Source organism: Teleopsis dalmanni, chromosome 1 (genome assembly GCF_002237135.1).
Source record: "Teleopsis dalmanni isolate 2A chromosome 1, ASM223713v2, whole genome shotgun sequence".
Taxonomy (NCBI): domain Eukaryota; kingdom Metazoa; phylum Arthropoda; class Insecta; order Diptera; family Diopsidae; genus Teleopsis; species Teleopsis dalmanni.
The window spans coordinates 16351595-16378882 of NC_051846.1; the positions used below are offsets into that span (position 1 = coordinate 16351595).

At 32.4% G+C, this 27288-nt stretch overlaps 4 protein-coding genes across 4 annotated transcripts in view; 1 reads left to right on the forward strand and 3 right to left on the reverse strand.

Moving 5' to 3' along the window:
* LOC119673447 (ecdysone-induced protein 78C) overlaps positions 1-8163 on the reverse strand; it is an 84364-nt gene extending 76201 nt beyond the window's left edge. The window contains exons 1-2 of the mRNA XM_038084726.1: positions 8041-8163; positions 2317-2528 (exon numbers count right to left, since the gene is read on the reverse strand). Of these exons, the coding sequence (XP_037940654.1) occupies positions 2317-2528; positions 8041-8102 (274 nt within the window). The 5' untranslated portion in view covers positions 8103-8163. The remainder of the gene's footprint in view (positions 1-2316; positions 2529-8040) is intronic.
* A 4805-nt stretch (positions 8164-12968) lies between these two features.
* Positions 12969-15744, reverse strand: LOC119668534 (integrin-linked protein kinase homolog pat-4). Its single transcript, XM_038078073.1, has 5 exons — positions 15494-15744; positions 15051-15216; positions 14588-14989; positions 14382-14525; positions 12969-14018 (listed from the first exon to the last, which is right to left on the reverse strand). The coding sequence occupies exons 1-5, from the start codon at positions 15580-15582 to the stop codon at positions 13473-13475; spliced, it is 1347 nt and encodes a 448-aa protein (XP_037934001.1). The 5' UTR covers positions 15583-15744; the 3' UTR covers positions 12969-13472.
* An 868-nt stretch (positions 15745-16612) lies between these two features.
* LOC119668351 (multifunctional methyltransferase subunit TRM112-like protein) lies at positions 16613-17876 on the forward strand. Its single transcript, XM_038077826.1, has 3 exons — positions 16613-16805; positions 16879-16980; positions 17056-17876. Exons 1-3 carry the CDS (start codon positions 16707-16709, stop codon positions 17248-17250), a joined length of 396 nt encoding a protein of 131 aa, XP_037933754.1. The 5' UTR covers positions 16613-16706; the 3' UTR covers positions 17251-17876.
* A 49-nt stretch (positions 17877-17925) lies between these two features.
* On the reverse strand, positions 17926-25927 carry LOC119668350. Its single transcript, XM_038077825.1, has 11 exons — positions 25576-25927; positions 24780-24885; positions 24564-24701; positions 23888-24075; positions 23323-23721; positions 23009-23253; positions 21565-21632; positions 21356-21507; positions 20366-20896; positions 18219-18353; positions 17926-18162 (listed from the first exon to the last, which is right to left on the reverse strand). Exons 1-11 carry the CDS (start codon positions 25656-25658, stop codon positions 17943-17945), a joined length of 2265 nt encoding a protein of 754 aa, XP_037933753.1. The 5' UTR covers positions 25659-25927; the 3' UTR covers positions 17926-17942.
* Between the last annotated feature and the right edge of the window lie 1361 nt (positions 25928-27288).

Consider the following 27288-nt stretch of genomic DNA (forward strand, 5'->3'; position numbering starts at 1 on the left):
CATTTTCACTGATTAACCATTGTGTTTTCAATGTTAGACGCAAGACTTAAAAGGCAGCCCTTATTCATATATAAGTATTAGCCATATGTTTGTATATGCGTGTATGCAATTTCTGTAAATTTGATTCGATTAGTTATTAGTTGATTAGTTATTAGTTATTATGATTATTTTATATCTAATGCTATGTGGTGGCACTGATTTACTTAGAAGCCTAGATGAGACTTGAACCCACTAAAACCATCTCTTAGGAATGAATGGAGAAGATTTCCACAGCATTGAGGAAACTTCATTTTATAATTCAAGAGAGAGAGTTGTGAACATATAGGCTAAGTGTTAAGTATTTTATTCATTAATAATATTTATTGTGTTTTCGAGACTAAATTTAAAAACTTTAATGATTGGAATTTTTAATTGCGCATCTATATTGCTAAAACGAAATCACGGTGCATCAAACCACAAATATCAACGAAACTAATTAAGGAACTTTAATATATTTTTTTCAGATTTGGCTCAGTATTAGATCTTCGTTGAGCTTGACTTTGTAAGCTCATAATTTAGTAACATGTCATTTACTATTAAAATATTTAATTTTAAAGTTATAAATGAAATGTCATAGAAAGCTATTTATCTATAAAATTACTGCTACATGTATTTATTTTTCTTAAATTTCCATTAAAGTAACAGCAACTTTAAAGAAGATTAAAAATTTAATTAATGCTGTAAATCTATTTAAAACCTTTTCTAAATATAATCGTACATGCAATATTGCACAGGCACCATGATTCCATATTGACTGTGTCCGCAATCTCAATAAAATGTCATGAATTTCCTGGGTCATGCTCCGTTTTCTTCTTCTGAAGATACAAATTGTGAGTTGTGAGCAACACAGATGTGTGCATTTTATACAGACTCACAGACTCACAGACTCAAAGTGAAATTGTATTTTCGCAAATATTCGATGAAATACGATAACAAAAATGCGATACATTGCGTAGATACAAAGTAATTTGTTTGCTTCGTAAAACGCTTAAAAGGAAAACAAATCTTTCCGGATACATCGACTTTGTCAATAATATCAGCATTCACGATACTGCAGAGGTATCTTCATCTGCTACGTGAGTTGATTTGTGATTTTTAAAATTTAAGTGTCAAATAACAGCACTAAAAACGAAAAAGATAGAAAGATGAAAGAAAGAAATAATAAAAATGCCAGCTAATGGCACTTATATATGTAAAAATCAAAAGAAAAAAACTAAAAATCGACATTTTATTTCAAAATTGATTTCTAAAGACTATAAATATTTTCATTTTAAAAAAATTCTTAAAACAGTTCGTTGATTGAAAATTACTTTCTGGCAGGAAAAAATACCGTTGAGGAAAAGTTTACATGGTATTCTAATCGAGAAAAATCAATTGTAATTTACAAGTTTGGTAAATTAAACATGCCGTACTGCCAACGATGGCAGTGATTACTCTGATCATAGTATGAAGTTGTAACACTCGAAATAATTAAGAAAAACTACAAGGGAGAGTTTATATAGAAAGAAAGTAATAATAATAATATTTATGGTAAATTGACATTCAGTGACAATAGCATCAATCAGCGAAATCACTTAAAACAATCATACCAATCAGCCGAAAACGTCATAGCTTCAATATTTTGGGATGATTTTCACTTCCACTGAGACTGCGTCCACTCAATAATGACTTTTGTCGCGGCTGTTACTCTGAGAATAAGGAAGAAACTATGCTCAATCTCATGTCTCAGTGTCTATCTCTAGCTAGGAAAAAATCTATAGTCTTCGGCACACCTTTTCTTGCTAACCTGACCGAACTGTCATTTTGCGAAATTATGAACTTATCCAAATTCATAGAATTGTTAGGTTGGTTCACCTTTACCTAAAGAGGGAGTCGTTGCCTTTCGGTCGTATACTGGCCTTTCAGTCTGTGTACAAACCAACACTATTCCTGTGGTATCACAACAGTCCATTATTTGACTTTAAGTGAGTTTTCTTGGAGAAAAGACCGCAACTCCAACTCCAACCTAACCTAACCTGTTTTCATGTTTCAATACTTTTCAGTCTATATGTTCTGATGACTATAATTGCTATAAATGTATATGTAATTTTAAACAATATATCATTATTCAATATCCGAGCTTCAATATTCAATGCTTCTTTATCGGTTCAGTATTAGTTATTTTTAAAAATGTGAAGTTAGTATTTACAGATTTTCCATATATTTTTTTAGTATTTCCTTCATATAATATTTTTTGTTCTATTAAATCAATATACTTACTTAAATCAACTTACTTACCCGAAACTGTATCACTCGAGCCCGAAGAACTAACCGGACTTTGCTGTTCTCGTGGACTAATGGGCGTGGGTGGTGTTAATGCTGGTGATGAATTGATACCGCTTGCTGCTGTTGTTATTGTTGATGTAGTTATATTTGTTGATGTATTTAAATCGTCAACTTCATTTTTCAGATGAAAGTTTGTATATGAATTTGAGTTGCCAAAAACAATTCTATAAAAAGGTATAAAAATAAAAATGATTATTATCAATAATTATTATATTAAATCGTTTCTAAAGAGTTCTAAATATGATCAACGGTATTACAAGACATCACATAAGAAATGTTATATGTAAATACCCTTTCTGAAACTTGTCGAAAAGGATTATGTTGTTCAAGTCAGTTTGTTTTTGTTATCCTATCTAGTCAATGTTCCAGAAAAGAAATGGATGTATTTGCTGCACAAAAATGTATATTAATAATATCGATGCAGAACTGAAACAATTTGAAGCCAGGGATGAAACGATACCTCATCCCTCGTATCGCAAATTATTTGTGGTTAAGTGAGCTTTGATGAATAAATCTGCCAATACAATCTAGCTTAACTTGAAAATAATTTACTTTTAATTTTAAGAGTTCATATGTTATATAAGGAAACTATAAATATACGAAGTGTCGGAATACGACAATTTAATTTAATATACTTTATGCGATACTTAAAATCATTGCGGTACGAAAATTTGCCACTATTATTTGCCTATCTTATACGTTCGGAAATTTACTTTAACCTGATCGAATTGAACTGGTGGAAAGTTCTCCATTTCGACATGATTCAGATTGATCCAATACCGCTCGACTTGCTTCGAACCGTAAGATGTAATCCCATTCAATCCAATGACGTCTAGTAGTACATTTAGGATCGAGCAAAGTATAAATTGATATAAAAAAGATTCGATTATTTTTCAGAAGTAAGATAAATTAAAGAAGTTTTAAATTTCTTCCGCCATTCATTTTTCTTTTTAATTTCAAAAGTATGTAACAAATTTTTTTATAATGTTTAAGTAAATGAAATTGTTATTCTGCACTTTTACAAAACCGTGGCAAAATTCAAAGCCCTTATCTTTAGCAAAATCCCTGAAGCGTAAATCCTTGAAAAGACCTTGCGACAAAGCCAGCCCACCACGGAACCTTTCTGCCTGCTAGTTTATTTGAAAATAAAAATATTTATATCAAAGTGAATAAATAAGTAAGCTCCTGTCAAAGAGTGTATATTTGCAATATATGTACATATATATATTAAACTATTGATATACATGTACGAGTATCTGTATCTGACTTTTACGCATATGTGTGCTGTGTAAAGATAACAATTTTATTATTAAAGTTAAACGAATTTGTTAATGAAATCATACAATTTAAGCGCCAAAAGCCGATTGCTTCCAATACTCCAAGGATCGATTTAAAAATAAAATGGAAAAGACATACTTTCCTACTTTCCTACTTTCCCTCCACTTGACAAAGGATGTAAGTGATTTTTCCACAAGTATTTAAAGAATTTTTTTCTGTGTGTGCTCATAAAGCCTAACAAAAATATTATGACAACAAAATATGCCAACAAGGATGCTTCTGTCAAGAGGTTAACGGCAAAATGGAAATGAAAATGAGAACAACAACAAAAATGATAATAATAATGCATGAGAATGTGTTTGAGATGTGCAAAGTATCTTGAAGTGTCTCCAAGGATGGCGCTTCAACAAGAACACTGAAAGCTGAAAACTGAAAACTGAAAATAAGAAATGAGAAATGAGGAATGTAAAATGTGAAATGAGAAAAGAAGAACAATTTTCAGCAGGAAATCGATTTTCATTTCTTTGCACGTGCTACTTTTCATCCACAACAGGCTGAGGCACTGGGGAGTTGTGCATTACAATCAGTAATAGGAAAATGGGAAAATCTTCTTAGAAATATTGTATCCTGTGCACAAAGGCGGTTGTGTTACTAGGACACAATTTTGGATGGAAAAGTCATTTAGTAGAGTTTATGAAAATCTGGAAATAGGTTGTTCATTTTTATATAAACATTTTGTTTACAAAGGACCCACAAGACTTAATATTAATTATACTATCATTGGGTCTTTGATGGAGTTATGCAGAACTGTTATATATTCGTAATTGACAATTGAATCCTTTTAACAATATTAAAAATAAATTAATTATAAAGGTAATGAAACTGACAAATTTGTATTACACAATATACATACATATAAACTTCTTTTCTTAATGTATTATATATACATTATATATGCTGGTACATGCAACCGAATGAATTTTCAATGAAATAGGAGTGAAATATACTAACATAGCTAATATAAGCTAAAAAGAAAAAGTATTAAAGAGGGGTGCCTTAGCACACTTTAAAATATACAATAATATCATATCAGTATATCAGCCCCTCCCCCTAATTTCAGCCTTGGGTACGCCCATGGTTCTATAACAAATATAGAATATCATTTCACTAGATAAACTAAGAGTAAAAGCTAATGTTTGAAGTCATATCAAGGCATTATATTTCAAGATAACTGGGATTCAACTACAAAATCTAAGGAAAATGTATTAAAACCTCTTATAAGATAGTATGCGTTAAAGCCTATTGTTGACTACAAAAATATATGTCTATAAATCAAAAACATTGAAGAACTAAGAAAGATCAAAACATAATGTGTTCACATTTTCAAATTCAAACAATTTTAAAAACAATAGTTCTCATAAAAACGTAATATAGACAAAACAATATTACATTCCGACAAAATCTATGATGATCACCCATCGTTATGTGTCTATGTAGTCTGCGATGTCTATTCTGTTCTTTGATGAAACTGTTATTTTTTATTACAGTAAAGATATTTTTCGTTAAAAGAAAAAGAGCAATATCTATATTTTTCAAAAACCTCGTAAAATCCCAACTAGAGATTCTCCATCACTCAGTTTGTGGTATTTTGTTCATAAACTGGATTAGTCACACATTTATAGATTAAATTACTATTCAGATTTTACTTGAATTCTAAGACAACAGCACATTTTCTACATACAGTGTGCTTGTGGTTTATCGGAGTATACTAATGGTATAACTCCATGGAAAATGTTCGATGGAGCAATATCGGATAATCTTGGTTGCCGATTCATATCAGCATTTTTAAAGATGTCACTGTTTTTACAATTTTTTTTCATTAAATGGTTTTTATCACGAAATAATGACATGTTGCATCATATTGTTTAAACCAAATAAACTCGCTTTATCTACGAAGAAAACCTTCTACAAGCTCATGGAGAAAATCGAAGATGATAGACTTGTGGTTTTCATGTCCTCTACAAAAAGTATTAGCATTCCTGTTATATGGGAAATGGTAATGATCGCTGAAAGGATTCTGAGCGTAGATGACATGTTTCGGTTCTTTAGGTTTAGGCTCTTTAAGTTTAGGTTTAGAACACAGGTTTTCGGATTCGCATTCAAATAAAAAAGAAAAACATATACTCGAAGTCCAAATCTTTATTTATAAACTTTACCGAACTATTATTTTTAAGATTGGAGTTCCACTGGAAGCCTACATCCGCAATTTCTGTGTATAGTGTAAATCTTTTTTTTTAATATAACCCAATAAAGATTGAACAAGATAATACTGCAGCAATCATTATTGAACGTGGTATACTCTAAACTATCTGTTGCAATTAAGATAAATTAAGATTAATAAATGATCAGATTTAAATCTAACTTGTTAACTGCCTTTCTTATCCTATATTTTTTTTTATAAATCTATATTTGTGTACTCCAATCTAATTAGTTTCGTTAAAAAAATTGACCTAATTATATTGGCATTGAATTCTCGGATAGAGTGTACAAGCGTATAGTGTATAGAAATACACAATTTCTTTCAATAACAAAAGTATTTTCTAATAAGTCCATAATCTGTGTAAATTTTTAAAATAAAAAGGTTTTATACAAATGCGACTATGCCACACTATAGCTGATTCTGTATCTCTCTTTTACTAATATTGTATCATCATCGCTTAATAAGTTTTTTTAGTTACTTCTAAAAATACAAATATCTAAAATAATGTACTTGGGTCGAAGAGTCCTATTGGGATAGGGCAAAGCTTTCTCTCGTATTATTATTAAAATGGTCAATATTAAGCTATAAGTTTTGTTATGTTTTATGGTACACCTGGAGAATATGTTTTTATCTTACTTTGACAAATTTGAACCATGTGTTCTCCTAACAATATATCTTGATTAAAGACTACAGACTTCATTTAGTTTTACTAAAAACCAGTTGGTTGTTATAGATTCATTTCCCAACTATTACAGCATACAAAAAAAAAAGATGAACGGATGTCCCAGTCTTTATATCACAAGACACTTAGGTGACGCCATCGTTCTTTAATCCCACCATCTTTGAAAGTTGGTAGTTAATTAGAACGTATTCAGTTGAGAAATCTTTAATGTGAGTTCATTAATTTGTAGTATTTTTGTTGACTTCATAAACAGATCTTATTTGACATTTCTGAGTACTGATGCAGTTTGACAAATGGAATTTCTAACAGATAAGATCTTTACATATGAGTTACTTTTTATTATTATGGATAGACTGTACATACACTACGACCTGAAAAATCTTTTCGCAGCCAACTTTTAGAGAATTTTGTTACAATTGTGGGCTTTAGTTTAGCTATCCACTGCCTAGATAGTTAATTCTGTGTCTTGTCGCGGCTGGGCAGACGCATAGAACGTGTTCGGCTGTTTCCTGTTGCTATTGACAAAGGCGGCAGGATCCTTTTTTTGCTAGACTAATCTTTTTCAGATGCCATCGCTGTCTACAATGGCCTGTTAGCAGTTTCAAACGAAGCATTGTCGAAAGCACCTTGTATGTCTACAGATACACAAGGAGCCATTTCCCTACCCCATGTGTTACTTGCGTCTCATAGTTTCATTTAATTCGTAGGAATCTCATTCTTACTAAATACAAATATCTGGAATCTTCTTGGATTATGAATATGGATATTCTTGAATATGGAATTGATTTCCTACCAAGACAATTAGGCTCTTTTATGTAGGCTCTTTTTATTATTTATTTGTTTATTTATGGGTTGTTTAAAGTGAAATTTATACCGGATGCAGGGTGCAAAAATAAGAACGGGAGTTCATGTATATAAAATTCAAATTAGGCACGCGAATGAAAAATAGTCAAAATAATGAAAACTCAGACGCAAAGAATAAAACAAAATCAGGTCATAACGATTAAGGAAATAAAATTTTGTATTGCATAAAACCGAGAGTTTTAATGCCTTTTTTGCAAGCCAAGATTTTATGAATACTCGTACAAAAAAAAGTAGCAAAAAACCGGAGCAGCACGCGCCGTTGGACCACAACTGCGGACGATTAAAATGAAATGTGAATGTGTTCAGTCTTCAGTGTTCAGCGTTCGGGGTTCGGGGTGCGGTGTTCAGGGAATGATGTTCAGTGTTCGGGTTGCAGTGCAAACATTATTTTGCCGGCCTACTTTGCACGAAAGCTTCATTTGGGTTAACAATTTTTTTTTGTTCCGCTCCTTTGTGGAACGACCGACTGACTGGCTCACTGGCTCACTGGCTGATAGGCTGACAGACTGCATGCATAATAAAATTAACACAATTTTTTATTATATAGAGTAGAGTATATTATATGTAGAGTAGAAGGATGAATGATGTTTACCTGCTGGTGGTGTTATTCGTATCACTGGCGGCGCTTAAACTAGTTGTATTGGGAAAATCCATGGGTCGCCGGCCCTCGACGGGGCTGGCCGAGATAAATAAAAGCACTAAAATGCATTTAAACTGCTGCAGCTACAACCAACTTTTAATTAAAACTTTTAATTGTATTGTGAAATTTGATTTAATTTAGTATTTTAAGGCTGCAATAACAATTTTCATTATAACAATATATCTATGAAACTGACAAACTTTGTTGGTATAAAGTTTTAATTTTATTATAATAAACCACTATATTAAAGCACTAAAAGCATCCTTTTTAATGGTTCTTCTAAAACTGACACTTAACCAAACTGCAAGTAAACTGCAGGCAAACTGCACCCGGTTTCGTTGGCAATGCACAATGCAATATTTACGAAAGGACTAAGCTTTTTTCAACTGCAGTGACATGCAACACACAAACTTCGCATAGAAAATTAAATAATTTTTTTTATTGTTAAAATTATTCACAAATCACAATGAATCAGTTCAATTTCTTTTAATTTTTTAATGGATATGCACTTCAACAATATTTTTTCAGACAAAATTAATAATTAAAATTAGTTGATTTTAGCTTTTAATTGCAACACAATTTCCTCTACGCCTCGCCTCGCCTCCTTTTAATAATTACACAAAATCACATGAATTTGTTTTTGTTTTTGGCTTCAGTGTTTAAGGTTCAGAACAAAAATGTCACTGCAATTTGTGATCAAATCCTGAATCCTTAAGTCATTTATTTTGTACCCTTAACGTCCGCAAGAAATATGTTAATGGTCATTGCGGAAATGTCACGACGAGTACTGGAAAATAATATCGGCGCAGCAGTGCTTAGTATTTGGCACAGCAGTGTGACTAGGCCAACAAACTGAAAGCTGCTGCTGCTGCCGCAGCCGATATGCGGCACATGTGGTGCGGAGTATGAGCGAGGAAAATAAAGGATACAAATCACATGTGTGCGCGAATAAGCGAGCACACCGACAACAACATTATAAACAGAGCCAGAGCCAGTCGTGTTTGTTGGTGGGAGAATGAGAGAACCTTCGTGCACGAACCTTCGCCGTATGTAGAAAAAACTGAGTGAGAGCTCGCATTGAAGAGCACAAACGCAGGTGAAGAATTGAAGAGCTTTTTACTTGCATTATGCGACGAATAGCAATCCCGACGCATTTTATGACTTTAACATTAGCTAAAAACTAATAACAAACTTCAGCAATGAGTAGGATTAGGTGATTTCAGCGGGGGATTAAATGAAATGAAATAGTCTTTGGTTAGTTGATTGGTTGCCATGGCAGGCCATTCGATAACTTCCATGTACCACAACTAGCGATTTTTCAACGTTTTGCTACCACATTCCTCGCAAGAACCCTAGTATAAAAGAGTATATAGAGACTAAATCCATCCCGCCGAATGTAGATAATTTAATGGGTCTTTCGTCTTCTATGAACAGTCTGATAAACTATCAGTTTATCAGTTTAATTTCTCTGTGTAGGTTCCTATATGTTACACCAATGACCAGAAAGAACTGCATTAACCGTTATAAGTGTTCACGCTGTCTCTGTTGATGAGTTCCGAGAATCTATTTTTATTATAGGTGGACCATGTTTACATTGAAGTTGCACATGATTTAAGTGCTTTCCATCTGTTATTGGCAAGTTGCAGAAAGTAGAGGGTAACATAAACCGGTATCGCCAGTGACAAATCCAGGGAAGCACCTGGACGGGCTAAACTGTCAACTTTCTCGTTCCCTTTGATGTTCCTATGTCCAGGAACATAGATAAGGGTGAATTCAGGCAACCGATTTAGCTCGTCGATTGCTACTCTATATTCCTTTACTATCTTTGATTTTGTTATAAAAGATTCGAGGACTTTGAAAAACCGTGGCCTTATTAGGTAACCTAAGAGTATTATTTATGTTTTCAGATGGTACGAAGATTCCTGCTTCTGCCCCACAATTCATCGTCGTTTGCTTCGAAATTTTTCCTGTTCCATTTATTTCGTGAAGGGAGGGTTGTCTAAAAATTTCTTTCAAAGTCTATGCACGGATTCAAATAATCTTTTAAAATAGTGAGTAGTTACTACTACTACTTACAATTGTAAGTGGCTTGGACTTAACCAAGAAGGGGATTATGATGCAATGGCATCAAAAAACTCTGCTTCTGTTCCTGTCTAAATGTGTAACAAAGACATTATTCGATGGTCTTCGTGTAATGGAATAATCCTTTCATCTGAGTCAAATTAATTTTTTGAGAAGTAAGTCTTTTATTTTTAGTGGATGTTGTAATAGAATAGAATGGTTTCAACATTTGAAAAATTTATTGATTTATATTAGAAGAAACTTCACCCGTTTTCAGTGGATGACTGTAGTAGAATTGAGTAATCCTAAAGTTTGAGAAGACTTTTAAGTCTAAAAAGAATTTGTTTAAGAAACAAATTTAGGAGCAATTAAAATTTGTCAGCATTCAATTATTATTAGAATTATCCTAATTGAGACATACATCCTAATTGAGATCATGAATATTTTACTAACTTACTTCAATGACCATTACAATTACAACGCATTACCGGGTTTTGGCCTGACAGAGTATGTCCCTCATCACTCCACCAGGAACATTGTCTACCACTACGTCTTCTTCTTTCAACTACCGCTTCAAATACCATTTTCGTTGAAGTAGTTGTCATCCAATTTTATGACATGACCTATAATAATATACATGCGTTGATAAAACTCGTACAGTACATGGTAGAGGAGCAAAGAGCTTACGAAGAAGTTTTCTCTCAAAAGCTTCCAGTATGATCTTATCATTCTATGATAATGTCCTTACTTCTACGCGAGTTTTGTCTGTCATGAGAGATCTCAACATCCTACTGAGCCCACTGCAGCACCTATTGGAAATAGTAATTCTTCACCTGATCCCTAGGCTGCCATCGTTGTTGATCATGCATACCAGTAATGTATAAATTGTTTGAATTTAAAAACCACTTGGTGATAGGAAGACTAAGCCACTTTATTTATAGTAACCACAAGAACAAATGCTACCAATTATATAGGTAATTTATTACATAAAATACATATTTAATGGTGGTCATAAGAAGTTTCCTTGCGAAGTATACTGAAAGAACACACGAACTTGTTCTTAGATACTGTTGTTTTGAACACCTTATGACAGATGTTAAAGGCTGACTAACTTTATAAAGATAGTCTTTATAACAGCTAGTCTCTTTTAAATTCTAGACTGTTACTTAGTCTCATAGATATGAGACTGATATTAGGGTTTTACAAACAGTTCATTGTATTGTAGGTGAAAACGTGCTAAAAAGTAAAATTTACAATTAATATTCCAGTTTTGAGAGAAGACCACACCACAATTGTTCAGTTGGTCTCTAGCCAGGTCTATCCGAGGTTCATTCATTTAAGACCTTATTGCTCTAGAACCCACTGTGAATGACATCACAATTCTTGATTTTTGTTAACAGCCAAAAATATTTTTCCGACGAAAAGGGCCATGTTGGAGTGAGTCATTGAAATTCCAATATCTTGAGATCCAATGCTAAACTACTCATTCTAAGATTATTCTTAACAGGAGCGGCTGTATCTACATCTCAAAGCAAATTGTGGAACACCGAGTGCCGTTCAACACTCTCAAAAGGGACTACACCAGAAAATTTCTGCAGATTACAACAACAATATTCTTAATATTAATTATTAAATTGTACTGTTTTTCTGATATAGATCCAAAAAGCTCTTTATATTATCTTAATATTGATTAATATTTTTCCCGAGTGTATGAGAATAAAGAAAATATAGGCGCGATTTATTTTTTAAAAAGTTTGTTTATTATATCTTAATTTATTTTTTATAAGATTTTTTTTTGGAATGCACAGACAGTATATATTTTTGAAACATGTCCTTTTAATTTTTAGTGCCCAAATCAAATTTTTCTCTTATTTTCCTCTTACTCTTAAGAACTCTTACTCTTAAGAGTTTCGGTTTTGTTAAAAGCTCTTTTGGTACAAAAGAAGCTTTGCCGAACTCAACCTCCACGTAATGTCGCGGAAAGACGAATCGTCTGTAGTTGAAAAGTGAATGTGCCACTCGTGCTCCCAATAAAATTCAATAATGGTGTAGGCTTGCCTTCAAGTAGGTCACGGCCGTTGTGCTCATTGCAACGATTCGCACTCATCCCGGGCGGCTACATTTCGCATTGAAACTGCACGAAGCACTTCGGTGCGCCTTTAAGAAAAAGCTTAGCAGTTGGGATGATGTGATGCGTTAGATGGGGTTGGTGTGCGGTGCGAAGGATTATTTAACATGCAATTGCCATGTGTGAGTCTTGTAAGCACGTGACCGGCAACATCCGATTTTGTTTGTGTTTTTGTTGATTTCCAGCGGCAAATATGCCGAGTTAGAGTTAAATAACAATTTTAGATATTCAGAAGACGAACATTTCAAAAAGCTACGAGCGAAATTTTCGAGAATATCCTTTAGAGTAGTTTTTAATTAAATTTTAACTAAAGGATTTTAGTAAACTTATTTTAAATTATCCCCATTATTCAAATAGAATTTCATGTACATTATAATATCAGTGATTAACTAGTTATTTTTTTATTATTTGCTATATTTCGCTATCCGATATATCTCATCTGTTCAAATGTTAATAAGAGTCTAAGCAAATCGTAGGGTATTATGTGCAGAACACGGTAGCGTTCTGCACGGTAGTGGTACGATAGCAGGACAGCAACGGCACGATAAAAACCGTTGGAGTGTGCAATAGGCCTTATCGACAAATTTTTGGATATTTAAAGACACATATGCTTTTTAACTTACTATTAGTGCACAATCCCTTTAACAAATTATGGCTTAATTATTAAAATACTAATGAACACACATTTATTTAACATTATTTGTTTTATTAGTATAAAATTTCTGGATAATTCGATAAAAATAACGAATATATATAGTCCACACATTGGGTGGATACAAACACTACAAACACTACACCTTATGTCGAGTACATCGCTGCTCGAATCTTACATATGATGAGTGTTAGTTGCATTATTGAGTTATATGAAAATTATATAATTATATATGTTAAGTCATAAAATCGAGCACCGCTTAAAATCTAAACATAAATAACATTAAAACATTAAACACTCGCAGTAACAATACAAATATTTACGTTAATTATATTAAAATCAAAAATGTACGGACTTTGTAAGAATAATTTGATCGTAGAACGACTGTGAAGGCACTTAGCTTGGCTTGGCATCTGGTACGTTATATCAAATAGTATACATAAACTAATAAAATACATTGACTTAAATATTAGTTGGCATTATGTTTGTTGGGCACATCGTTAGATGTTAGTTAAGGCACTTTTTGCTCACATCATTTATGCTTTAGCGTTTCATTTTCTCTAAAATTGGTTGTACCATGTCAAACTTTGGTCGTTTGCCGGGATCTTCATTCATACAAATTGTTATCAGTTTCGACATGTGTGACGATGTGCCCGGTGGAATTTTCACACGCAATCCCTCGAGTGCTATTTTCATTCCGCACTCCATGGGCGACCATTCGGCAAAAGGTATTTCACGTGTTGTGAGTTCCCAAAGTAGAACAGCAAAACTCCACATATCACAAGCTTCCCAATTGCGATCACTCTGCTTACGTTGTAATGTTTCAGGTGACATCCAGGCTGGCTGATATATGCGACCCTTTTCTTGGAATGAAAATTTCGCATCACCCATATTTACACGAGCTGTCAAGTCTTCATCAATCATAACGTGATGACTATTCAAGTGATATGTGGGTATGATGCGTTCCAATGAGTGTAAGTAGGCCATACCACGTGCTATATCCAATGCAAAACGCACTGATTGTGATGTGTCCACAACTACGCCCGTGTCAGCATGTAACAGGTTAAACAGAGAACCTCTGGGCATGTACTGTAAATAAAAATAAATTAAATTCTGTTTTTTTTGGAAATGCTATAAAAAGTGTTCTAAATATAGTTAATTTCTATTTTAAAGTTATATTAATATCATTTGTTAACGTTGAAAAATCTCCCGCAATGATAAATAGATAAACTCAACAAAAACAACCAGGAACTCTGGATTTTTATTCCGCAGCTATAAATCATCGTTGAGCAAGTGCTTACTATTGCTCACTATTCGTATTCGTGTTTCACCATTTGTAAGAAAGACGGGAGAAAGTCCTTATAGCCTTTTTCACGCAACAATTTAACTACTCAAGTGCAAAATAACAAGAACAACAACACCATGAACAAGAACGGGAAGCATCGAACTTACCTGACTAATCACAATAAGATTTGGTGGACTATTGCAAGCTCCAATAATAGGTAAAATATTTGGATGGGAGAAAATTCGTAATTTTGGGAATTCTTCATTGAAATCTCGTGAAATTCGGGATGTACATTGCCTTACAGCGAGTATCTGAAATTAATGCACAATTAGCATATTTGATTTTATTATTAAAACTGCTAAGAAAAAAGCACCTTTGCTATAACATCATTTTTTTGCCAGCGGCCTCTCCATGTTTCACCAGAAGGTGTTACTGCCACTTTTGTATGCAAATCCAAATCACCAATATGTATACCCTTAAAACGTGACAGAGTTGCATCACGTGAACGCGTCTTCATTCCTAACCAACTCTGCTCTTTGAAGCTTATTTTCTTCATTTCTTGTCCAGATCGTTCTGCCATGTCCTGTAAGCGTCTACCGAGACTAACTCTAGCCTTTTCCAGAGGCGTATCACCATCTTTATTTGCAATTGTCACTAAAGCTCCAGCATTTACCAAGTCTTCGCAGAGCATTTCATATCCCCAAAAGCAAGCATAATGCAGTGGCGTATTGCCATGTTCATTCACGGCATTCACATCGGCTCGTTCTCTTAACAACTGCAATAGAACAGAAATAATAAAGTAATTTTGGTTTCGATGTTTATAGAAAAATAAATACCATTTGCACAATGTCACGGTGCCCATGCGCTGCTGCTAAGTGGAGTGGTATGTCGTCACCCATATTCGTAGCATTGACCCGCACTCCTCTTTGCAAAAGTGTCTCCACAAGTTTTGTGTGTCCTTCTTTGGCACACCAATGTAAGGGGCTGAAACCGTGATCATCGCTAAAACAAACAACAAAAATATTCCATAAATATTTCACACTTCAACAACATAAAGTCAAAAAAAATAAAAAAAAAAATATTGCAAAGGCGTCTGGTGTGTTTACATAAAAATTTATATTTAGAAAAAGTATGAACCAATAATGACGTCATCTGGCATTCTTAGATGCGTTTGATTATCTTTTCACTTCTATAATACAATTGTTCACATGTATTATATATTGGGGTTTTAAAACTAAATTATTCTCTTTAATTTTTGATATATTTTTATTTATTTTACCCTAAATTTAAATCGTGTTCTGTATCGTCCAGCCAGAGACGCACTTGTATTGAATTTCCTTCTCGACACCAATGAAATATATCTTCCATTTTATGAATTTGTGTTTGTTTGTAAAGCAAAATATATTATTTACTGCACTATCTAACTAAATTTTATTATTTTGGAAAAAATTAATATCTACGGAACCAAAATATATAAATAAACCAAGCAGTTGTCTTTAGCGAACTGACTTCACTTGAATCTTGAAATGCCACAAATTAAAACAACAACAACAGTTGGTTTATGTCTTTGCTAAAGTGTCAAATTAAATTCTGTTATAATAGTACACTTCAAAAAATATCACTTATGCAATGTAACATTAATTATATTAATAATACTAAGGGACATATCAAAAAATTGATCACTCTTATAATAAGACAATAATAAAATGTGTGGGTATGTAAAATATTACTTTATAATTACTCAAAGTAATTATCCAGTTAAACTGTTTTGCTCATTATAGCATGGATGATGAGGATGATTTAGCACATACAAAGTGCTTTCATATAAATAAACTTATTATCAATAAATCAGCTCAAATAAAACGAAAAATTTTGAATGCAACCCTTAAAAATAAATTTCCAACAAGGGAAATTATTAAAATTTTATATATGTGCTATATGTTTTATATGTGAAATGTAAACAAACAACAGCTGAACTGTAAACAAAGGGACTGAAGAAGTAAGTATTTAATAAAATCTTTGTTTTTATTAATTGAATATGCAATTAATATATAAAATGTATATAAATAATTTAATATATCAATTATATATATGAATTGCTTGTGTGATATATTATTAAGTGGAGTTTATAACACTTCCATCAGCTGCATAAATGACTTCATTAATGTGAACGTTCGTTAGCTCATTAATATAAATTAGCAAATGCTTCAATGAAACATTGTAAATTTACTATTAGGTTGAATATATGATTATTTATGTACCTCAATTTATCATATGAAACTCGAAATGGGACATTATGGCACATGTATTCTCTGCTAAATGCATATTCTTGTGTAAAGAATACGAATAAGAAAAGAATAAGATAATGCAACTCTGTGAGAATATGTATAAATTTATGTTTACATATTTTCTAATATCAAAAAGTGTGGAAACGTGTGTTGCCTCTAAAAATCAGAAATTTTTGTGGAAAATTAAAAGAAAAAGCAGTTTTTATGTCATATAGTCTGCGAAAAATGAAGCTTAGCACTTATAATTTTTTAACTTCAAGCAACATCAAAGGCGTTAAAGTGGGTTTCCCACTTAAACTAAAGGTAAGGACAGCTGCCGACGCCTAGATTACAATTTTTTTTTTCATATACTCAATCCATTCCTCATTTTGCAAAGATTGCCAAAAAAGATGTTGTAGAGACAGATTTTAATCCAGTGTTTATTGAACGTTTGATTCCAAAACTAGATTGGGCTACTGTGTGCTTGGCAGCACAAATTGTGAGTTTTATTACACAAATTATTTGTCGCTATATTATACATAACACATATTATCTATTGGATTTATTTTTGTAGACTGGATTGGAAGCTGATATACCTGCAGAGCAGCCAAGTAACATTAGTGAAAATGAGGAGCTCTTAAAGAAGTTACACCATCTACTTCTAGAGATAGATGTGATTGAAGGCGAACTCCAGTGTCCTGAAACAGGACGTGTTTTCCCAATAACCGAAGGCGTTCCAAATATGCTGCTTAACGAAGATGAAGTTTAAATGAACAAAATTAATTTTATTCAACATATAATGCATAACACTTAGTGTTGCAACACTAAACACTATGTTAAAAATATTGTAAATTAAGTTATATTTAATATGCATATTTGTTTATCAGCTTTCCATGAAAGACGTCATATTTCCGCCACTAAGGCATCAGTTAATCATATAATATTTAAAATAATGCCATTGAACTGTTTACATACTAAAATGTATAAAAACCTTACATTGACACATAAATTTCTTTCAAAATATTATATTAGAATTATATTTATTTCAAATAATATCGCGAGCTACTATTTTTTCGAATTTTAACTTAGCATTGATTTGATGTTGAATATTGTTCGCGTTATTTAAATAGTTTTTTGATTAATTTTGTGATAAAGAAGAAACCAATGCATTTTTGGTGTTTAATTTGTTTTTGTTAAACTTCATTAACATTTTCCAATGTATAGAGCAAGAGAAATAAATACAAATTGTGTTCCTTTTAATTATGCTTTATTCAATAAGAGATACATGGATATCGAAAATAATTAAATGTTTAAATGTTTATAATAAGAAGATCATGGCTTAAAATATTAATTAAATTATTGGACGAATAAAATTGTAAACATATTTAAGTAAACTGAATGTAAATTTGGCACATTTCAATCAATGGGTGTAGGCAAATCAGCAAACATTTGTTCATATGATTAATTACACTTAATCTTGGCACTTTTATTAGTGCCAGTTACTATTTGTGTATAAATACTGCCCTTAGCCAGATCCAGCTTCGGTCCATTGCATAGTTCATTGTTGTGCCCGAGTGGCTTATAAGAACGTCCACTCAAAAGAGATATATCTGCTCCAGCAGTAGCCGTTTGACCTAAGTTTATATCAGGATTAGCGCCATTCCAAGTCACATAATCAGCGCTATAAGCGAAAACAATAATTTAAAAACAATCAACAATATGTATTTAGATACTCACAGTAATAAATTTTCATCAGCACCTTTGCTTAGATCGGAGTTGGGACCAATTGTGGATATGCGTCCCAACAAGGACTGGAATTTCAGCTTCTCTTCACTGTCGGTGCCATTTTCAATTGAGTTGCGTTGGGAGCTTCTAATACATCAAAATGAATATATATAATATTGAGATTTTTGAACGTTTTTATTCAAATATATGTTTTATGAGTGAAACAAAATGCATTCTGGGCAACATGCTACTAAAAAAATTAAATCAATCAGGCCGTATTAATTACGAATTATTTTATTTTTAAAATGACATATTTTCAGTAAATCATTTCTATGATCTAATACGAATTTACAAATTATAAATATTTAAGATGACAAAGTTTATAATTAAAAAATGAAGCTGCGTTGCATAAGTAAATTATTTACGAATTTTGTGCGATTTGAGAAGCTAACTACAAAATCGGTGATATAAAATATTAAATACTAAAATTATTTCAAATGTAAATTAAGTAGTTTAAAAAATGTTCAGATAATCATGAAGTATGAATTCCATTTTTATGACTTTTGCAATTAATTTTACCAATCAATCAAAACTAGAAAGGGTACTGTTCTTGAGTGCCAAGAGTGATGGGTGATCGCAAGAGTGATGGAGGGTCACCAAAGTGATGTGCGATAGGTATTTTTCCATATTTAGTCCTCCTTGCAAAAAACTTAACTCATTTAAATCCTAACAAATGGATCTATTGTCATACCATAGTTTTAAGGTACGTAAGCTATTGTGGACTGTGAAGCTACTGTGTCGTTTTAAGAAAACGGGAAATATCTTTAAGGACTAAGCTTGTAAAATGTGATAGACACTTGTGACAGGGACATTCTAGAGTACACTGGAAGTGACAGAGAAGATAAGTGCATTAAACATCTTCTATAACTGTAACAGTAGTCGCTGAAAAGCGGCTCTAACCTCATTTTTAAAAAAGGTACTTGAACACTTTTGTGTGTCACCCAAACGAATTGAAAGACTATATGTGTACATATGTCTTTTCATTATTAATGCATTCTCAGATAATTAAATGGTGAAAAAAAATATAATCGGCTTCATGTTTTTTCTGAATTGATTCTTAATTTCTGGCTTTGAGTCTGCTTAAATCATTGACATGGTAAGGCCTAGTGCTAAAATCCATTTCGCCGGGAAAAATGATATAAAAACCATAAAATTTACAAGAGTCCATATAAAATAATGTTTCACAAAAGTATGTAGTGCTAGGCTTTAGAGGAAAAAAAAGTAGAGACACATTAACATAGTATTGTGTTTTATACTATACTTTGTTGTTGATTGATCAAAATGGATTTATGTTAGGTTATACCGGAGATCCAAAGGACTCACTTCTAACCAAAGCACCCATTGTTTTACAGTATAAAGAGAACTCAGAGGTTTAAGAAGATCTTCAAAAAAGGAAGCTCTTTTATACTATACTATACTTTGATGTTGATTAATCAAAATGGGTTTAAGTCAGGTTATGCCGGAGATCCAAAGAACTCACTTCGAACCAAACGACCCATTGTGTTACAGTATAAAGAGAACTCAGAAGCTTAAGAAGATCTTTAAAAAAAGAAGGAGAAAGGAAGCATGCATGTGGCAAAAACAAAGCAGAGATAAGATACTTTCATTGTCCTCTCCAGAACAATATGTTCAGCTAGTTAAATGAGCATGAAAAAAATAGTACTAAGACCGAGTATTTGAATTGGTTAAAATATATGACATATGTTTTAAGCTCATTGTACTTTAGGAAACTTGTTTCTTTCGTTAAAACATACATATTGATGTATATGCAGTTATATAATAATATTTCTTTTATGGGCTTACTATATCTTATCCAGGTTTTATTAGGGAAGTTTTGAAATTTGGTGAAGATAGAAAATAATTTAAAAAAAATTACTAATTATTTGAATGTAGGTAACGCTTTGTTAAAATAAGAAAAAAAATATAATTATTAAAACTTACAAAATACAAAGTTCACAATACAAAGTCTTCTAAATTATACTAAGAACTATAGAGTAGATAAATAAGTGAAAAGATAATACTAAAGGTTAAAATTTTAGCACAAGTCAACTTAGAAAAAACAGAAGTTAAATAGCAAATGAATAAAGATTTCAGCGTACTTCAGTGAATTAGTTTTGTCACGTGGGCGCGACAATTTCAATTTTTCCAGTAAGGAAGCCGCAGAGGATACGGAAGAGAGTTTAGATCCATGCATATATCCGTTGATGCCAATTGAATTCAATTTCGAACGCGCGAGTATACTTTTTGTTGTCAGTGTCGGATATGATAATGAAGATGAGCATGATGAACGTGATGTGGATGATATTGAGGAGTTAGAGATTTGACTATTAGTGGTGGTGATGGTGGTGTCTTTGTTAGCCAATTGAGGTGAAGAAACCGGTCTAGTGTTTCGTTCATTTCTATCGTTTTGGGTGAATTTAGTATTCGTTTTCGTGATTGTTGGTTCTGATTGCGGCGAGCATTCGTTAGCAATTGAGAATCGTGAATTGGAAAGTATAATTTGTGTGGTGGCGGTCGTGGGTGTGGTTATATTTATGGACGGATGCTGATATTTTTTTGTAGTTATTTCCGAAATATTGTCGTTTTCGTTGTTCGCATTTTGCGTTGTTTCAACGACAACGGTGATGATGCTGCTTAAAGTTTATTTTGAAGAGAATAAAAGTTAAAAAAACTTAATAATACACATGTTTCAAAATAAAACCAAAAAGTAAAATAAAACATAAATAAAAGACACAATTTTGTTAAAAGAATGCAGAATAGCAAAAGCTTAGAATATTATACAAACAAAAGACTATCTTGGGTTCAAAATTAGATGTCAAAGCTATTTTTCTGCTGCTCAACTGCTTTCCACAAATCTTAAAAACTCATTATTAGATTTAAAAATTAAAAAGGTAAAATGCTTTGAGGATTTTGGAATCGTGATTCTTTAAAAAGTGTGTAATAATTTGAAAAAATATTGAATTTCTCAATCTTTACTTAAAAATTTACAATTGAACACAAATTGAACAGAAAATGAGATGAATTCGCTTAAATATGACCTCACTTTTGGAATTCTTCAAATTCTTAGATAAATTGGAACAATAACTTACTTATCACCAGATGTAGACGGATGTCCATCCAAATCAGTTTCATCATTCTCCAGCGTTACTTGTAACAGACCATGTTTCTTCTTAGCAGACAACTCATCTTCTTCCTGCACAATTTGTAGAATTTGTATTGCTCTGTCTTCAGTGTAATTCACCTAATTTCCACACTCCATTAGGAAAGTTTATTTTCATTTTATATTAAATTAACTTACCGACTCTAAAGCCATCAATATGATACGTTCCACAATATTAGGATATTTTTCCTTTAAACGCTGTTTCACTGTCAACAAAAAAATCAATTAAAATATTATTTAAAGGACATGAAAATATACAATGGCTATTCTAGTTATTCGAATCTTTCAGAAAGCGTCATTGCTACCGCTGACTCCAATAAGAGAAGCACACTCGGACTACTGCATTGGTGAAGAGTGAGAATGAATGGATGGTTTTGAAATGGAATAGCAAAAGGCAGGATATGGAAAAATGTTTGAGGGAGGGAATGGAAAAATAATTTTTAACCCATTTCAATATTCAGGAAGTATGCGGCCTTACTTACACGAAAACAGATCATTTGGATTTAAATTTGAGTAAAAAATGCAACAGTTAAACAGATGGGCGACTCTTTGAGACACAAGTCTATAGTTTAGTCGAATACTAATAAAAGTTTACATGATTCACAAGACTATTTCCTGAACAAATTAAATGGCACCAGTTCTCGGCGTCCCAAGCAATCGGCTATCTTCCTGAGCGATGATTGGCGAATGTTTACATTTAATTTTTTAATGTTTATAGTCTCGATCACAATAGCACTCTTCTTAGAATTCAGTGAATTCTAATAAATCTTAGAGCGAACACGTAATATTTTGTCCTATTAAACTGAAAGGTTTTGGTTAAAGTTGTGCTATTATAACATGAGAGTGATAAATCAATCGATATGATATACGACACGATATACGATATGTGTTTTATAGGATTTAAAGCTTCTTATGTTATTAAAATATTGCATTAATTAATTAATTCATCATTAGAAATTTTTTTTGATATTATTAAGGGTATAATGTTAGATAGATGTCTAAGAGTAAAGCAAAATGGTTTTGAAGTGGGAACTGTACTTCTAATAACAAGACTTAAAAAAAGTAAGTAAATCAGATGTTTAGTAGAAAGGAAGTATTTTCAGACAGAGTTCAAAGCTGTCAAACAATATTTGAGAGTGAATTATGACATTATTGAATTAGGTAATATAAGTTAATGTGTACTATATAAGTTTTATCTGAGGGTTTATAAGTACAATGAACATAACATCTTAGAGGCAAATATAAATAAATCAAATCGTGTTTAAGAACCCGCGTAAGCAGCATAGAATTAAAAAGAATAATTAAAACACAAATAACCCCAAGGAGTAGACTGTTTGAAACGACAAGATGGTATTGGGAAAATTGGATAGTACTACAACTTAAAGGGATTAAAATGAAGCCATTATGCATCAAGGGTCACAGCCTTGCTATCTCAATGGGACAGAACAACAAATCAATACGATATTTTAACTACCACTGGCTGCAAATAGGTTTATAACAAATAAAACTGTGTTTTACTAGACAATAGAATCACAGAAATTACAAAATTATATATATAAGGGTTTATAATAATATGACATACTTTCTTCCTTTTCCTCTAAAGTGTGCTCCTTTGGTCGTAATGGTATTATTTTCTCATCTTCAGGTTTCTTTGGTACATTAATTGTGCCATCTAAATTCGTTTTTCTTTGAACCGGAACAAAATCACGTTTAACATAACCCATTGATATCAGTTTTTCTGATGCCAACTGCACATTATTATCAGCGCCAGTCAAAATATCCAACAATAACATCTCATCTGCCTTGGGAAATATATTTTTCATGTATCTAAGACAATTAATTAGTAAATATGTGTATTAGATTTAAATCGTTATAAATATTAGGGACAAAATTCACCTCAGTTTCATTTTAGGTGAAGAATGTGGTTTTGGTGAACTACGCCACTGTTCACCGAAGCGTGGTGAACTATGATATAACGACAGAGGGTGAGCAAAACCATCACCAAATCTACTTGTATTACCAGATGTAACCCCGTCAGTCATATGCATGCTCATGACACTACCGAAACGCCCGCCTGGTATTGGACTGATCGTACGTGAATTATTAAAGCCGGAAAGGCCTCGACTATGCGATGCAGCAATATCAGGACGACGCGCCGGTGGTGTCATGTGAAAAGCAGAATTACTGTGAAATAAATGTCGCTGTGCAGGAGGTGTAACAAATGGTCCTGGCATTGTGACAGGATGTTTTTCTACTTGCAGTGCGCTGATTACAACGGCTTCACGGTTGTAATATCTACGAAAAGTATATAAAAAATATAATAAAACTTTAAACTAAAAAGAAAGGAACTACTGTGCAATAGAATTTAGTTGAGTTACTTATTGTTAGTATTATATTTGTTTTAAATATTAGTAGAATCTATTTTCGATTTATTACTCTATATTATAACTATTTTACTCACTTCTTCAATAGCAAACGTATGTGATTCTCACTGGCTGTGGGAAACATGTTCTGAATTTTCGTCACAACCGCATCCGTGTCGATTTGATTGGAGAACGAAGTTTCTTGTATTGTTGAACGTCTTGACATATTAGCCAAGCGTGGTGTTTGCATTATAGATGACTTCAAAAATGGCACTGGAGACATTTCCTAGAATTTATATTATATATTCAGTATTTGAAAATATTTTTGGGAGCAGTTATGGGGGTATGAAGAAGAATTTATTGTAGTTGACAATTAGTAAATTTTCTTAATTTAAATGTCTTGTGATAATACATCGAAGGATTTTGGTTCAAATTACTCTTTTACGAATTGCTTTTGTAGGTATTCTAAGAGAGATAATCCATTGATATGGAAGGTGTTACCATGACTTTAGGGCTAAGATTTTGTCTATTTTTCATTGATAATTTATAATGAGTATAGACATTTTCTATTGAACCATAAAGGAGATCTTGTTGTATTAACGTTTTATTTTAACAGATTTAAGTAAGTGAACTTTGGAAACTTCTTTAATAACTTAAAAACGTTTCTGTATAAAATAAAATTATTCACTTAAAAAAAATTAATTAATTTCATATCTGAAATCGATAACTAGGATACAAAAATTGCTCACTTCCTAATATTCACTTCACTCTTACCAAATTGCCACGAGATGATAACAAAGGGCTAGATGACATATTATGCAAGCTTGGATTTGTGCCTGGACCAGTTTGAAATGCCCTCATAGCAGGTAAATTGTTGGTCGGATAGACGTGATATGGAGAACCATGCAGAGGCTATACATCAAATAAGGAAGATTAAAAAGTAGTAAAAATTTTTATTTTATTTTATTGCGTAGATGGATGTTAACTTACTTGCATTGGTATTGATTCTGTGGAGCAGCGTTCGTTTTGCAGCTGTTTGTAGCGTATACGTGGGTCTTCCAGTTGCATGGCCTTCGTAAAGTAGTTTATGTAGTAGCTATAAATAGATTAAACAGGGATATATTTAGCTAATGAAGGTTAAATACAATATTATTCGAATGTATTGTGGGCATTTTGAAATTGACTGGGCATTGACGCAAATGCCTTAATGTCCTCGACTTGCTTTGAGGTGGTTTAGTTGCATTTCAAGGATACTGCCGATAGCACCTTGAATATTATTTCTCCCTAAGTGCACACTTCTAAACGCTGGAGTAACTGAGAAAGTACTTCTCCCAATTGAAGTGCTACTTAAATTATTTTTAAATTGCGACACGAGCAAAAGAAAACAAAAGTGAAAAAAGCACGACAATCGTTTAAAGGACACGTTTATTGTGTGTACACATCACGTTTGTCAATCACAAATGCTTTATTGAGTCTCAGATTTGTGCTACACACGGGAATTAGTAACTCAGCCTCAGCTTCAGCCTTGCGTCTTCACTGACTGTCAAGTGCTACTTATTCTTTGCATAACACAATAAGGAAATAATGTTCGTTTAAAAAATCGAATATTTCATTTGTTTTCCTCATAAAATATGCAGTTTAATTTCATTTTATCTTTACAAACGAAGTTCCTTTATATTTCAAAGCTCTGGCAGCCATTTTGAAATATTACACAATTGAGTCCTCCACCCCAAAACTATGCTGCGGAATTTAACATAATTTCGTACAATTTGTATTGCAGACTCACCAATTTCCCGTTGTCTGATCGTATTTGGCGTCCCATCCTGGCGGTAGTTTCTGATATTGTCCATTGGCGTCACTCATTTTCATTCGCAATCGTTTTAAATAATTTTTATTTCGAAGGAATTAAACTTTTATTTGTTCACTATTGTTCACACTCACACTTGTTCGTCTGTACCTGAGCAGACGATTAGGGGGTTGCAAAAGCTAAGCAACCACCACAAGGATACGATTTCCGCTTCTGAACTTAACGTGTCGCGCTTCTGCTTACAACTGACTTTTATTATTGTAAGTTTTATGCTTAAAGTCCATTTGGAGTAGAGTTCGAAATTCGTGTTCGAATTCTAATGTCAGCTTATTTGCAGTCCTTAAAGGGTATGCGATGTGCTAAATGCCAAAGGATGTTGTGGACGAAACAGCTTATAAAAACAAAAACAAAAATAAAAATAAGTGTTTTTTTAGAAGTGCGCATAAATATAAAAACTTCCCTCCAAAATTGCAACATAGTCGTACTGTAACGAAGAATCAATATACTTTGATGACTCTGAGATTTTCATACTCTCTCTGTATGAATAAAATGCATTTTAATCTTTTTACATTTTTGTATTTTATATTTTATCAGTCCTAAAATTAAAAAAATATGTTATTCATCTTTTTGAACTGTTCGTGTCTTATAGAGCAATTTTTTCGGGTGGGTCAAGAACTCATACATATATCTCTATTGCGTATTTATTGCTTCAATTGCGACGATATTAATAATTTTAATAAATTTTGCGATTAAATATTGGACTGATATCCAACCATTGAAGCACATTTTGTTGAAATCTCGTAGGAAGGAATAATTGTCCAGATTCAATTCTTGCACTTTGTACAAAATCTTCCACAGTAAAATTCGTGAGAGACCAAGTTTTTGTGAATGATGTCGAATCAATGAATTAGGGTCTTATTTTCTTTATCTGTGTGTACTCTTTATGGTGGCTTAATGGTAATGAACGTCGTCAAAAATATTAAAAGGTTCAATCGATTTCCCAATAATTAACTCAATTGAGTGATATAAACGAGAATTTAATACTTACTTTTTTATGAATACAATTTTAAATTCTTAAACATAAATTAAATTGATATTTATTTACATTAATATTTGCTCATAGTCATACGCATATAATGCAATAGCAAAAATCATAACAGCAGCAACAGTTGAGAAATTTGAAGATAAAATATAAGGAAAAAATTAGAAATGGAAGGGCAAATGGAATGTCTATAAAAGTCTTCCACAAAATATTTTCAATACTCAAGATATACACCCGAACCCTAATGAATTTAAAGTAAACGTAAATACTTGTCCTTCTGTAGTTATAATTCCTATAAGAAAAGTGCACATGTGCTTTAATTCTCAAGTACTATGCAAAGGTTCGAAAACATAGACGCTAACAGAAGCTAATAAGGTGTACAACCTTATAACCTTATAATACAACCTGGATATGTAGAGTATAGAGTTTGATGGAGTATCTTAATAGAGAATCTGACAGGATGTTAAAATGTTGTTCGATTTCTTAAATTTCAAACATTGAACTCATTATCAGAATAAAGCTTTCAAGAATGCCGCACAGCTTTATGAATGTTCGCTAAAGTTGGACTGAGGTGGATTAAAATTAAAACAAATGGGCATTAGAAAGATCCACATGAAAGTACAGCTTGAGCTGTAGACCTCAAGCTCCAC